Source organism: Toxotes jaculatrix, chromosome 12 (genome assembly GCF_017976425.1).
Source record: "Toxotes jaculatrix isolate fToxJac2 chromosome 12, fToxJac2.pri, whole genome shotgun sequence".
NCBI lineage: Eukaryota > Metazoa > Chordata > Actinopteri > Toxotidae > Toxotes > Toxotes jaculatrix.
Genome location: NC_054405.1, coordinates 4,460,706 through 4,476,177, shown reverse-complemented (window position 1 = coordinate 4,476,177; position 15,472 = coordinate 4,460,706). Strand labels below are relative to the sequence as shown.

Below are 15,472 nucleotides of genomic sequence, written 5' to 3'. Positions count from 1 at the left end.
TCAGGCTTAGAAATAAGTTAGACAATAGTAATCTCATCAGCCTCAACTCGGTTTAAATATTTATTTTTTCAAGTATTTACTGGTTACGTGGTTCATTGTTCTGAAATTGAATTCAGCCAAGGTCAAGGTATGTAATTCATTTCAGGATAGTATTTGGTGCAAAAGCCAAAGAACACATCTGTGAAAGGCCAAACTGGACTATTCTCCAGATGAATGGTTATGAGACATGTATCTACGCACAAACATGAACCACACTTCAGTTGTGTTCTACTGTACATGTCATGGGTTTGACATCAGCCAAAAGTTAAATGCTTTTCAGTGCAGAAGCAAGCCCTTATAAAAGCCCCCTTTAATTTTTTGACAGTGTATTGTAGGTTGATTGTATTTTGTACAAGTTCAGCCCTCTACGGACTTCTCTATTGAATTACCCTTACAAGGTTGTGCTTCGTCACCCTGAGACAGATTAATGAACTCGAGACCCAGTAAGGTTGTAGAATGCCTTTAGCGTAGATCTCTCTCATTTCACCTTGTGTCAGTGCAAAGCACTTTTCGAAAATGACAGTGTCAATCAAGATATCCTCCTGGACAAGACCTTTTACATCTTCTCTGCTCCCATGTTTGCTCAAGACCCCCACTCAACTTGCTTCTGCTGCACTTCAATAAGTCTGCCTCCTCCCACTACACCAGCTCAGTGCCATTGAGTTTAAGGAAGACCCACTCACTTTCTTTGACTTACCACTACCAACTTACTACAACGTAACTATCTGCTCCAGGCAGCTGCTGTGGAATAGTGATCCCTCTTCCTCCTCCACTTGTGGATGACTTTACCACCAGCTTCACATCCAAGCCAAGTGGCTTACTGGTCAAGGCCCAACAGTCAGACTGAGGAATTTCACATGAAAACAAGTTGAATGAGTAAGCCTTCTCTCCTATTTGTCCATTTTCATCCGGATGGAATCAGTTGCTGCTCAGACCCGTCCAATTTCATATAAGCTAATGCTGCTCATGGTGCAGCTCTAGCCTTGTCGTCTTCTCCTTTGCCTGTCTCACCCACCACAAGACTGAACTAATTGCCAAAGAGATGGTCAAGGCTTACAATACAGCCTTTGCCAGGATGTTCTGGTCTTTGTTCTCAGCCACTAGAGAACCATGTGGACTACATACAGTCAGTTGGAACCAGGCATCTGTGGGTGAGCCTTTTGGTGCTACAGGAGCACTCCTAAATATGCCGTTCCTCCCAGTCTTTATTTGAACACAACATCCAGCAATATGTTGAAATGAAGACCAGCTACTCCAGGTACTCCTGCCTCCCTCCTCCCTTTCAGTCTGAAGATGTGCCAAGTACAGGTTTGGAAGACCAGCCTCACTTGCCCTTTGACCCCTGGTCAGGGGCCAGCAGAGTCCTGCTTATAGTAAAGCTGTTGTCCAACTACATCCTTTATCCAAAAATAACCAATAGTGAAGTCCATTAGATGGTCACACCCGTAGTCATAGAACTGGAGTTACATCCAGGTAATGTTGATTTTTCATTATAAATATGATCAGCACTTAATTCTGTTGTTTATTTTTGTACTTAATATTTTATTACAAGGTGTGGCATACAGTGTATTTATGAAACGGTTGTCTATGTGGATTTTCTTCCACATAGACGTTTTTACTCTCAGATGATCACTTTGTAAAAAGTACTCTTAGCATTCTCCTCAAGCGTGACACATTCTGCCATTTATATTTTACAGATGCTTATGTTGTATGACACCAACTGAAAATATTTTGGACCCCAATCTCCAAGAAATATTTTGTAAGATTGGCGTTATGACGTTACCTTAAGCTGTGTGTCCACTGGGAGCCGTCATTCACAGCTCTTTCTGCATTAACAGCTCAGCTGAAATGCTGTTGCATGTTCCTGGCAGTGATGAAAGCTTAGCATGCGTAAAATTCTCAGCACACCTGTTTCAAGAGGTAAAACAAGTATTCCAGCTTTTAACAGAAATGCACTGGATTCCTTGCAGGTTTTGAACAGCCACAGAGTAATAGCAGGAGCCATGACCAGCACTTCCCGCAAGCATCTCTTTAGCCTGAATAACTTAAAAGATTCCTGGTGGACACATGGCCTTAATCCCCTGTATAAAGCATCTGTAGCATGAGTCAAACCATCTAAGTATACAATTGCACTTGCAAGTTTGGACTGCAGAACAGTTCTTACTGCCATACGAAGCAAGTGCCCTGTCAAATCAGCTTATGCACTTCTTTTTATCCTAAGGAACAAATATTTTGCCAAGGGCTTGCAGGGAGGGCACACTTGGGGGGGTATTGAGAACCCCCTTATGTTTGAGTGAACTGGCCAATGAAGTGCTTTTGAATGTATTCCCCTTTAAAGTCATGTTCCATGTGCAAACTGCCATGCATGCCATCGCTAAATATTGCTCTTCCGTTTCAAAAAAAGAAACAATTATATGGATAAATTCTTGTTACATTTGTTGTCCTAGTGCTTCGCTTTTCTTTGGCTTATTTTTCATTATGTGACTGTTCCCGAGTAGTCATTTTCCCCTCCCGCCATCTCTCCCCCTGTCAGCATGGTGAAGCCCATTGTAGACAGTATCCATGTCTATGAATACATATTGATGATGCTTTGTTGCTCAGCTGTGATTCTTCCCCTCTACTAATGAACTTCGGTTTCTCTCTGCAGCCACGATGGGAAGATGGCCTCTCTGTAATGCTATTTGTTTTCTGTGCCTTGAGAGAACCAAGTGTCTGTTTGTGGCAGAAATCTGTGGGCTGCCAGGTCATAAGTGCCTCCATGAATGGGAGGGAGGTCGGTAGATACAATCACAATAAACTGAGAAATATACACTCCACTCCACTCCTGAGAAAACATTTGCATCTGTTATTTTCAGAGTGGGACAGATTTGTTTGTAGAAGACTTACCCAATCTGCAAACATGTCAACAATTGAAGTCTTGAAAATTGAAAATATTGTTGAGTTTTGCAGAATTTTCCTCTGAAAACAACAGTGCAAGTCTTTTTAAACATTGTATCTTCTCAAAACCTTTACTCACTGTCTAAATCTGGACCATGAGGTACACAAATGGTTTCAGGGATCGTCTAATGCTTTGTTTTCTTTAGATAAAGATGTTTGGATCAATTTGAGCAAAATATCCTAAATATCTCTGAAGGGTAATGGAATTTCAAGATGTACAATTCCATATAAAATCTGGATTTAAGGACCAATTTTCTAAAACATAACATAATCACCATTTACCTAAACATGAATGTTAGTAAATCCAGATGATGCAGATGGTTATGGAAGCAGTAGAACTACTCATTGTAGTCTCATACACATTGTTCCTCAAACCTTTGAAAACAAAAAATATCTTTTGCTGGATTTCAGAGTACAGCTCTTTTTAGGTGTCTCACATTGATCCTTTGGCAATGTGCTGCACCTCTGGCTTAGCACGAGCAGTGCTGTTTTGAGATTGTGCGGGTTTCTGGTTTTGTTGCGCTCCGTAGTGCAGAAACACAGTCCACTGACTACTTTTGGCCTGGAGTTACCCGTTTTCCCCTCTCTCTCTTCTTTATCCAGAAAACGTCGAGGTGCGCCGAGTACCCTTTCAGGGTCTGAGAGGATTGATGCACTAAGATACCAACGTATTAAAAAGGCCAAGAAGATGACAATGAACAACAATAACTCCAAGACCAGAAAGAAAGCAGGTGTGAACTCTGTTCTCTCTATGCTCTCTCTTTAAGCACTGATATTTTTAAAACTTACTACATCATGATCACCACAGACAAAATGCTTTTTTTTTGGGTTTTGCTTTTCGTATGTCTGTGTGTGTAACTGTAAGCAGGAAATCTAAAAATCAGTGAAATTAATTTGCACAAAACTCTTGGCAGAAAGGTTCAAACTGAATTTTCTTCCACAGTCATTTGGCAGAGGACAAAGCAGTTTCCACACTAACAATGGTAACACTATACATAATGAAGTGTAATTTTTGTGTCAGTAGATAAATTGTTGCCCATAAAGTTGGAATAAAATATATATTTACCTCTTCTCATGAAATGATTGTGACAATGGGATTTATTCTTGATGGATAAAGTGTATATCTTCTCAAAAATTTATGGATCAATCTCTTCCAATGTGATTACTATTGTGTATAAATAGGAATAAAAGGAGGAATGTGTCTGAAAACAAAATTGTTCCAACTTTATGGGCGACAGTGTATAAGAGAGGCAAAACTCCAGTGAAGACTCAGTTAAACAGGCTGTGGTCAGTGCTAAAAGAAATGCTGCTGTGATTTATCATTGGAATTCCATAAAGTCGTGGGGCTCACAAGAGACAGGTTAATAATGGTCACAATCACAGCAGCTGTGCCAAATCTGTCCTGATTAGTGTTGCTCAAGCTCCAGAAGCTCTGTATCCTACCTATTTCCCACACTGAAAAAAATGTTTTGTTGAATTTACTCAATTTTAATGTTGAAAGTGGTTGCACGCAATACATTCATCTAAATCTAGACATATTTTTTAAGTTGGCTGTACTTAATAAATCAAATAAATTATGTAAGTAGTTTCAGCACAAAAATTCGTATTTGTTACTCCTTAGTAATTCTAACTAAGCCCATGTTTAATTTACTTAAATTCATTATGTAATTCATATATTGTGGTTAACTAATTTGTTATTGTGCTTTAAATTAAATTGTTTGATTCTACATATGTAAAATATTTTGATTCAATTCACAATTTTATTTAAAATCAAATCAAAATGCATATGTAGATGTAGGGGTGGCTGAGAAACCCTGTATACAACAATAAGTTGTGGCAGTCTGGAGCAATTCCCAATTCCATTTTATTTGAAAATAAAATGGAGTCTTGTTAAAAAAAACTCCACGGTAAAAAATGCACATTGGGCCAACCAGAAAGATAAAAGCAAGCAAAAAGGGGGGGAAAAATTCTCAAGAGCTCTTCTCAAGAAGAATCAAAATAATACAGAACAAAAGAATTGGCTCTAAACTGCCTTTCTGGTTATACCCTTAAAGTTTGGGCCCATGGCAGGAGCTATCATCTGGAGCTGTGTTCAGGAGCTGTGCTTCTCTCCTTTAGGCTCCGGCCACCACAGCCTCCTCACTTTTATACTGGTGGACTGCACCAAGAAATCAATATCAATTATCTCTTCCAGCACACTTACAATAATCCCAATACTAAATAACATATTATCAAATTGAAGTTAAGTTAAACTTACTTTAAAACACATATTTCTTTTTAAACAAGATACTTATACAGGTCATTTCACCACAAAAGACAAAACACCCCTCCTACTCTAGCCCACTTGGTTTCTTCCCCTGTGAACCCCCCTATTTAACCAAATGGACCGCTCCAGCTCAGGTTTGGCTGTTCCTGGTCTGACAGAGGAAGAAGTGCAACAAAGGAGACAGGTCAACAAAATTTAAATTCAATAAATCAAATACACGATCACAGTGTGACTTCTCTCCTTCACCCCCTCCTCCAAATGTTCATACCACACACATCACCACCAGCACTTCACACCAGGATCAACATTCTGATAAAATCTACCTGAGAAAGAGCACATGTAAGGCACATGTGTAGCACATGTGCCTTACTTTAGTGCACGGGGTCTCCCTGTCACAGTAGCATAAAACAATTTAATTATTTTGATTCTTCTTGAGAATTTTTTTCAACATTAAAATTGAGTAAATTCAATGAAACATTTTTTTCAGTGCATAATGCACCCCAATATCATCATTCATTAGACCCCTCTGCTTCATTAATGCCCACACCTTCAGTTTACATTGTAGACTTTCTGTCAAAAATGTAAAGATTCAAGCCCAAGACAGCCCTGATAACATGATCAGGGTCCTTCAGAGGGCATCAGACAGCTCCTCTGACTGGCTGAGTAGTACTCCATGATAAAGAGATCACAGATAAACTGAACTGTAAAATCGGTGAAGTGCCCCAATAAATTCAGCAAACATATGTCACATCTCAGGTGTGGTAATAAAATGTGTATATTACCTTTTATGGTTTTAAACTTTCAGCTCTGCCACACAGTTTAAAGTCATAAGAAATGTTGATGCCTCTAGTCCTTCAGAATTCTTTTGCCCACATTACTGCAAGATAATTCCATGATTAGTAAATAAGAAGAAACATTAAAATGTAAAGCATTAAAGTAAGACTTTACCTTGACAGTGAATATTTCATAATTCTGTTTCTACTGTGGCTTGTTTGCAGAGATGAAAGGCTGCGAAAACATACCCACCATCATTAAACTTGATGGGGACATACACTGATATTCAGCCATTCAAACAAAAGCACACAAAGCCTGTACTACAGTGCACAGTGTCTGACAGAGGGAACCACAGAGCTGTATTTACTGCTTTGAATTGTTTGGTTTGGTTCAGTTCAGAGATTTACAGTCCGTAGTTTGTTAATTTTTTTTCTAATCTAAGCCTTTACATCACCATTCAAATGCACTTTAATACACACAACAGTGACTGAACTCATCACTGTTTATATGGCTGTGAGTGCTGATTCAGAGTTTAGTTCAGTACGAAACTAGGTCTGTTGCCTTGACGTGTTTCAGTAAGAAGGAAATGCTCCAGCTTTGTAATTTAATCTTTTAACTTCCTGTCCACACTAGAAGTGGGGATGTGTTGTATTGTGCAACACATCCCCACTTCTAGAAGTGGGGATGTGTTGTATTGTGCAGATTTACTTTGCCATTTTAGCAAATATCTGAACAGTTTTATTCTATAATGTAAATTTTGAAGGTTGTCAGTTGAATTAAATAGTTTATTAAAATCATTTTCTAATTTAAAATAAATTTATAATCAAATTATTTTAACATTTAAATGTATAAAATTTGCAATTGTCGTATTTTAATTCATACTCATAAATCAGCTTCCAGACCAACAAAACAAAAATCAGCTGGTTTATGATGTAGGCTAGTGACCTTTAGTTATAACCTCAAATAAAGTAAATAACTTAAATTACCAACAATAACCATCATAAGCATCATTGTACTGATAAGTTAACCTTCAGTGGTCTTGCAGTCTTTCACCTTGGAAACACGAAGTGAATGTCCTGAGACGCTCAGTAAACTAGCTGAGCCAGGTAGGAAGGTAACTGCACCAAAGATCATCTTTTTAAATCTGCTATCTGCGGTTTAATTAGTGCTGTCGTGTCATATGACCTGCCCATAAATGTGGATGTGTGTTTCCAAATTTAAAGTATGTCTGACCCATTCAGTTTAACATCTTCCTCATCAATAGCGACCAGAGTTATCACGTATACAGCAGTGTCTGCATGAAGTCTCACTGACCATGGTCTTCGTGGACTAAGGTGAAACTATGAGGAGAAGACAGTAAAGGGTACAGTGCTGATATTGGTGTTTTCATCATGCTTAAAGGAACAGTCTGTCAAGGATCTCATTTGTTTTATCTGTTTCTATGAACAGAAGTTAATTGTTTTTACGGTTAGTTACCTGCTGGAACTATTTCTTGGCCAGGTGTAGTGACTTCCTGGAGCCTTGTCGTCACTATGTGGTTGCATTGCAACCAGCGGAGACTTTGGGCATCAGTGAACCAAAAGCCCCATTTACACCTGGTATTAACATGTGATCTGTATCTTGATACTTTATCTTGATAATAACATCTAATCCACAGGTCTCTGCATTTACACTGGGTATTAAATAAAGTAATCTCGATGGTGCTTGTCAATAGACAAGGTGCCTCCAAGGTCGAGGGAATCTTGCTGGGCTGATATTTCTTAGGAGTGTGGTCATGCTGTATGGATTGCATATACACCTGGCTGAGATCTGACCACAATACGAGCCTGACCACCTCCAAATGTTGTCTGACATGTTCTGCATGCATTTACATCGTGCATTAACATGTCTTAACCCTTATCCAGTGAATGTATCCAGATACAGATCACAATGGGGTACCAGAGATCCTGGTAGGTGGATTTTGTTACCTTTGGAGAGATCCAGGCTTGTTGTTTCCCTCTGCTTCCAGTCTTTGTGCTAAGCTTAGCTAACTTTGTGCACTGAACTCCTGTATCTCATGCAGAAGTAATGGCATTACTTCATGGAATTATGTGCTGTATCAGTTACATTTTTATCTTTAATACATTTCAATGAGGTAGAGCAGACTCATGACTTCACATCACATGCTATAATCAGATAGTGGTGGGACAGGAAACAACTACTATAGTGCTGTGTAGACTCGCCTGTAAACTTCACCTCCATGAGTTCTGATGGCAACGACCTGTCATTCATCTCCCCTCCTCCAGGTGTCTCCACCTCTCAGACCCAGCAGGCCTACACCTCTCAGGTACTCCAGCCCGAAGAAGCTCTCTACCTCCGCAAGAAGAGGAAACGGCCCATTCTCCATGACCCATATACTCGCTTTTCTGCTCTGCTGTACCGTCGCCCCCCTCGGGAGGACCAGAAGGCTATTTTGGCAAGCATGGACAACATAGACCTAGACCATGCCACTCTCCTCTGAAAGTCCTTGAGGACAAGGTCACAACCGTGCAATATGCCCCCATCCCAAAGTAACACTAGCTAACGATAGCTATGTCCCAGATGGAAAAAAAACCCAACACTATTAGTTAAAGATGTTTGTGGTTTATTATCTATAAAGGGGAATAGCACTAAATTTCAGCATTCAGATCTGGTATATTCTTACTACGCCCTTGGTCAGTTCAGTCTGTATTAGAAAGCATTCAGCCACGCTCATGAGCTAATCTGTGAAGACTCCAGATGTACCAGGACAAATCAGAAATCAGATCAACAACCCCCCCCAAAAAAAACATTTATTACAGATAATGATTGTGACTAAAATTCTGGTTTCAGCTTTCTGTCAATGAAACAGCAGCCAGTTTGAATGCCATCACAGACTGAAGTCCCGGTCCTGAGGCTTTCCCTCTGAAAATGTTTGTTTTAGTTTTACTGATTGGGATGCTCAAAGGCACAAGAATGTTCTGTGTATGCTTAAATCAAGTAGTATTCCCTTTTAAAAATGTGTTTAGACTACTAGGGATTCAAATCAAAAAATGATAGCTGCCAGTTTTCCAAAGATTTACTCCAGTGCAAAGGATTAATTCAAAAAGAGGCAATACCTGATTGTCAATTCCCATTTTTCCTATTTTCATTTAAATCTCCAGTGTTACCGTTTTTAATTTGAAATACTTCTCCAGGTTTGGGTCATGTTTCTTGTGCTGAGCCAATCCCCCTTCAAAACGCCCTGCAGGTCTCTGTTTACAGCACCTCTCACCGGATCCTCTCCGCCAGCAACGTCTCTTTTCTGCCGAGAAACTCGCCTCACAAATATGGGTGTTCTCACTTCCTACAAAGTATACCTCAGAGCACAGGACACGAGACCACACAACCACCAGGATCAGCCAGCAGAACAAAATTAGCTTTTTTTTTCATCTCTTTAGTCTTTGCTCTTCTCTATTTGCTTTTCTTATAAAAAACGTTTTCTACTTTCCCATTCATGTATGTGCTTCTGCTAGTTTGTTAGATGTACATACGCTGACTTCATTTAGTTCATTTTTTCTTGCAAAAGAATCATTTTGTCACAGAAGGATGTTGATCAGGAATTGGGCGTGAAACACAAACCTACTCACTTTACTTGAGTGAAGGAGGAATTACAGAAGGAATTCTTTAGATTGACGCCAGATGTAATTTCTTATTGGACAGATGTCATTCAGCAGTGAATCTTACAGGGTTTCACCAGTGGCTTACATTTGCATTTCACACACACAAGTCTAACTATTAACAGGCACAGTGAAAAGTGGTAATTCAGTTAATATTCAGTTAAATGACATTACTGAGAAACTTGGAGAAAACCATTGGATTCAGTATAAAGTTCTTTGATTGCTCCAAATGACCACTCTCCAGCTCTGTCTTTAGCTTCTCACGTCTCAAAACGGTTTGCACTGGAGCAAAATCTTGTCCATTTCAGTTGATGTGTGTCTGTTTCTTTACATCTCCTTCTCTAATTCTGCTACTGTAGGTCATTTAGAGGGCTCCGTATCCTATTCAGAGAGAACTACAGTCATGCCAAAAACGATCCAGTTAAAGAAAAGAACAAAGCATACATATTGGAGGATAGGATTTTGTGCCATAGTATATGATAGTATTTTTTTTCGTACATATTAGAGGGTATAAAAAAAGCAAACAAAAAAACAATTGTTTGGCCTTAATGGAGCTTCTGGTTGGTTCCCCACATCACTTGTGTCTAATTTTTATTTCTATTTACATTTTTTTTTTTTTTGTGTGTTTGTGCGCAGTTGTGTAAGTACCGGCCTCTTTTGGCCATTTTCTACTCATAGCCTTTTGTATTTTGTTTCTTTTTGTGCTTGCCATTGAAAATGGACACACTGAGAGTACAGTCATTCTTTAAGAAAACAGTGCGTGGCATTGAAGATAATAACAAAGCGAGCCAAAAGTTGTTGTTGTACATGTAAAAGCAGGTTTGTTCACCTGTTGCTCAGTTTTATATGGACAGATTCCAGTGACTGAGGTGTTTAAATTTGCCGGTGTAACTGACAGAGACGTGTGGATCCTGAGGGGCTAAAACAAATTTTTATTGGATGAGTGATAGAAGTGCCATAACATCAGAAATTCAGCTATATCACACATTACACATGCTGCAGCTTAGTCATATATTACAATCAACAGAGGATGTGTGTTGTAACAGTTCAACCTTTTGTTGCTGTTTTGTTTTTTGTTTTGTTTTTTTCTTTTTGTTAGTTTTGCTCAAAAGGTGCTCAGTCTATTCAAAGGATGTGTTCTCTTGTAGATGTTAACATATCTTGGGCTCCTAATGTGAAAAGAAGGCAGAGTTCATGCTCTGATGAAGTGTGTTTGTTTGGAGTGGTGTTGCTCATAGGTATGTTCAGTGGTGATGTGCAGTTTTTATGTTTATTGGTTTATTTGTGTTTTTTTTTTTTTTTTTTTTTTTATTATTGTGATTTTGAGCAGATTCTGACACAGCTGCAACTCCAACATAGTCTTCTAAAACTAGCCACATTTGTAAGTGACTAAATTTGGTTGCTTGAAGATATTTCCGCAATGAATGCTTGCAAGAGGGGCAGGACTGAGGTTTCAAACATTCTGCTCTGACAACTCACCTCTCCTCTCATATTCCAGAGTGCAGAAGGAGTGAAGAGGAGATGCATTTTTCACTTTTCATTTACCTCTGTTCAATTAAAAAGAGAATCCTAAGTCCCCTGAGAGCAATTTATACTTATAATTTTTTTTTTCGTTAAAGTGTCCTGACTCACGACCATATCCAGCATAGGAACCCTACTACTGGGGCGGTAATTAAAAAAAAAAACACTTAGTAAAGAAGCTAGTGCCTTTATTTGTGATGGAATTAGTTTGTCTCCAAGGTTGGAGGATTTGGTGGCTAACAGTTATGTATTGAGTCTGTGTCAATACAGTTTATGAAATGGAAAGTTAACATCAGTTAACAGCCTCTGCTTCTAAAGGTAACAAAGTCAGCATGAATAATTTCAGTGGCATGAAAATGCACGTAGAACATCCAGATCTTCACTGAAAAATCCACTACCTAACCCACTGCAGCCTTTTATTGACGAGAGCTGCTGCCCACTGCTGTCAGTCCCATGGTGTTTGAAGGGCTGCACACACACAATAGCTTAGCTTACCTGGATAAAAGAGAATGGGAGCAAGGAACTACCATGTAACACCAACATTGTTTTTACATTCTTTGTGAAGTACTAACTGATGTAAGACATATCAGTGAAGAAGCCATCTCATCATAGGTGCTTTAGCAGTGGTGTCAAACACAGGATCTTCTTGCAGCCTGAGGTGCTAAGCAAACCATGAAGTAATGCTATACTGATGAGTGACTCCTCCATAAATGATTACAAATGCCGCTTCCATTTTCACAACCATGTAATCACTGTATCTCTGCATTTTTTTTTTTTTTTTAATGCGGAGAAAAGAGAAAAGGCTGCTCTGCTGCCTGGTTAAATAAATCTGTGCTTAGAAGGCACTTGTTGGAGTGGTGGTTGGATTCAAAATCACGCTGAAAGAGAAACAGGGACCTCTTCTTCTATAAAAGCCTTTATGATGGCATACAAACAGTCTGATGCATAATGTTCAAGAAGTCAAATGTACAATTGCTGCTGTTGACTTTGTTTTTATGCCATCTTTAGGAAGGTATTTATGTTAAATATAAGAGGAGGAGTACCTGTAGTTTCCTTTCAGAAGGTATTTTGGTTCATTGAATGTTTTTCCTGCTGATGTTTGTGTTGCTGTGGGTCCTTTTAGCAAAAAGAGGGAATTAACTGAGTGAACGATGGCGCTGGGTTTGTTTTGTTGAAAGACTTGTTCTTTCTAGGCCTGCACAACAGAGAAGTCATTGCATATTACACTGTGTATGAAAAGACAAGGTACACACACTAAAGGGGGCAGTGTGATAGCAACCAACTGGCAATTAATTCCTCTACTAGGACTTTAATGACTCTATTTAAGCTGCTAAGAAATTAGTAAGACATTCGGCTGTTCGGTAAATTTGGGAATGTGACATTACTCGATACTGGCAGTGCATTTCTAACACATCCTTTCAAAACAATCACTGTTTCATACCAATGATATAAGGCTGTGGAATGGAATCAATATTAGATCAGTAGAACAGACACTCAAGTCCTGGAACTTCCTTTAAAGAGTTTAAATCAAGGATTTAAAACAAAATTTGTACTGTATTAAAAATGATAGTTTCTAATGTACATACTTCACCAACATATTGTCCCAATATACACACCTATTATAACGTTTCTGTTGAGGAATTAATTTAACAATTAATTACATATATTGTATCTTCAAAATCATAACTGATGCACTTTGCCAGTTTAACACTGAACATATTGTTTCATTATGTAATTATCCCACATTTAAAAGAAACTGGAGCTGACAGATGTGGAAAAGTACCTAAATTATACAAAAGATTCTTTATTGAAATTTGTAGATATAATTAGTCTATATATTGTAAAATAATAAATTGCATATTTTATTAAAATCGGTCACTAATATGCATGCAGTTAGATAAATTCATATAAAATATATTCCCGTTTTTTATTTGAATATGGATATAGTTTTTATGTAGATGCTGCTGTGACTGTGTTCACAAAGCCAGAATATGTAGTTTCCAAACTCTTTAGCTTTGAGTAAAGTTTCCCTCACAGCACAGTGGAGTCAGACACAGTGGGTGAGCCTGTACATGGGAGAACTAAACGAAACTAACTCCACTACAGCACTGAAACACATACACAGTGAAGGTTCAGTGGTATTATTTTGTTTTTATATGTTTTCTTTTTTTATTTTTTAACATGGCGAGAATCACATGAAAAGTCACAGGACAGCTCCTTGAACCAGCGGTGGTGGGAAATTGTAGCTTTGTGCAGCCGTGCAGTTGTTTCATCACCAAGGGCTTTAATGAGACTGATGTGAAGTGAGGACAGTGTGAGACATCTTAACAAGGCTGAGGGCGAGGTCAGAAGAAGTACTGTATACCTCTTAATGTGCCACAGAACAATGTGTCCGTGTATATAGTGTATAGTGAAAGATATTATTTGCATGGTTTGAATGCCGCTGACAGAAATGGGGAATCACCACTATGAGAACAGTCTGTAGATGTTATGTGCAGGAAGAGCTTGGATCTGTTTAGTCCCAAATATTGAAGCTAAAGCCAGAGAAGAGGCTCTGCTTACCTGAAGGTCAAAGCAGGTCATAAGGTATTTAACTGAATATAAAAAACACTGTTTTCCAGAGAAGAAAAAAAAAAAAAGAAAGAAAAAGGAAAACCAATTCAGTAAAACCACCCACTGGATTTGTTGCTCTGAACAATAACACTGCTGTACACTCATTCTGGCTGACAATGAAACTACATTTAAATTTCAGCAAGGTCCAAATTTTAAAATAATTTGACACTAAAGACAGTTTTGCTCCATTCGTGCTGAGATGCAATAAAAGCACATGCCATTAGATAGGTCCAGTGGATTTGATACCGTTACAACACCCTGAGTTGTCTCTAGATGATTTGGTAATTAGGTGCTGGTAGGTTTGCTCTTTACTACTTCTGTGATGTCTATCGATTGATATTTTTATAGTACATGTTTGGTGAACATTACCTCACAAACAGTAGTCTGGAGTAAATAGAAAAGAAATCAGTTTTGATGCTCTGTTTGTCGAATTGCCGTCTCTCTTGTGTTCAGTACAGTTCATAGATGTAACCGTAGAAAATGATGGATTCTTTGTGAAATACCCAGCTCAGAGTTATGATGGTTCATATACCTGAGGGTAACTCTGCATATGATTCACATATATACTGTAACTTTGTCATATGAGGCCCCAGTAGTTCTACACATTCTGAGATAACAGTGATGATATGCAGTTGGTGGTATAGTACAAGACTCTGAAATAGCTTATAATTATCTGTGTTTGTGGTGTCTGAAGAAAAGAAAACAAAAATCACACTTTTTTTATCACTCATTAAAAGACAATTTATAAAGAATATCTCAGTACTGTATCACACTTGGCTCTTCAGCTGAGAAGAAGAAGTAGAGTCTGGCTCTGTGGCTTTGCATATTTGGAGATGAATTAAGAGACTTCTCATCGTATAGTCGCAGATATTCATATTTTTGACATGTTGAACAGGCTTTTATCCCATTTGCTAAGAGTGGAGGATCTCTGGTGCTAACACATGCCACGCAAGTTTCTTTTTTTTAAATAGTATTTAATGGACCGTGTAGATTTGCTCTTGAAATGCACCTCTCTGCCCTCTGAGCTCACAGTATCTGAAACCTAAAACTGCCATATCATTCTGTTTCCTCAAAAAAATGGGGGAAAAAAATTAAACTGTTTTTTTTTGTTTTGTTTTTTTGAAGCAAATTTGAGCCTAAAGTATACACCTGTTGTGGTGCAGAGTTGGATTATATCGTTGAGATCAGTGAGATTCATTTAAATAAATAGACATGTTGGTATTTTTGATTCATGGTCAGACCTGACATACTGCTCACAATATTATCCTGACAATTTGGCCATAAACTGTAACAGCAAAGTGCAGTGTAATACATCACAAATAACCTTTGAGATTATATCTCACAGGCCAGTAACTTCCCCTACAATTTTAACCTGTCATAAGATTTTTTTATTTATTTATTTTTTTGGTGGGCCATTTGCTTCATTGCCAAGAACATGCTAAGATGGGATATTATAATAGGTACATTTTCCAGGAGCTCTAGGCTGAAATGTTGAAAAGTTACACAACAAACATAAGCAAGAGCTAATTACAGAAATATCACCTTTTACTGTGAGACCACAGCAGAAGGATGCATACAGGCAGAGACCTTAATCTAAACTGACACAGACCATAGCCAAGCTTATTTAAAATCACTCTTTATGATACTTGCCATCGATACATCCCAT

At 38.4% G+C, this 15,472-nt stretch overlaps 1 protein-coding gene across 1 annotated transcript in view; it reads left to right on the top strand.

The window, feature by feature from the left end:
• igsf9bb (immunoglobulin superfamily, member 9Bb) overlaps positions 1-8,516 on the top strand; it is a 107,101-nt gene extending 98,585 nt beyond the window's left edge. The window contains exons 19-20 of the mRNA XM_041051744.1: positions 3,580-3,707; positions 8,302-8,516. Of these exons, the coding sequence (XP_040907678.1) occupies positions 3,580-3,707; positions 8,302-8,516 (343 nt within the window). The remainder of the gene's footprint in view (positions 1-3,579; positions 3,708-8,301) is intronic.
• The last annotated feature ends 6,956 nt before the right edge of the window (positions 8,517-15,472 follow it).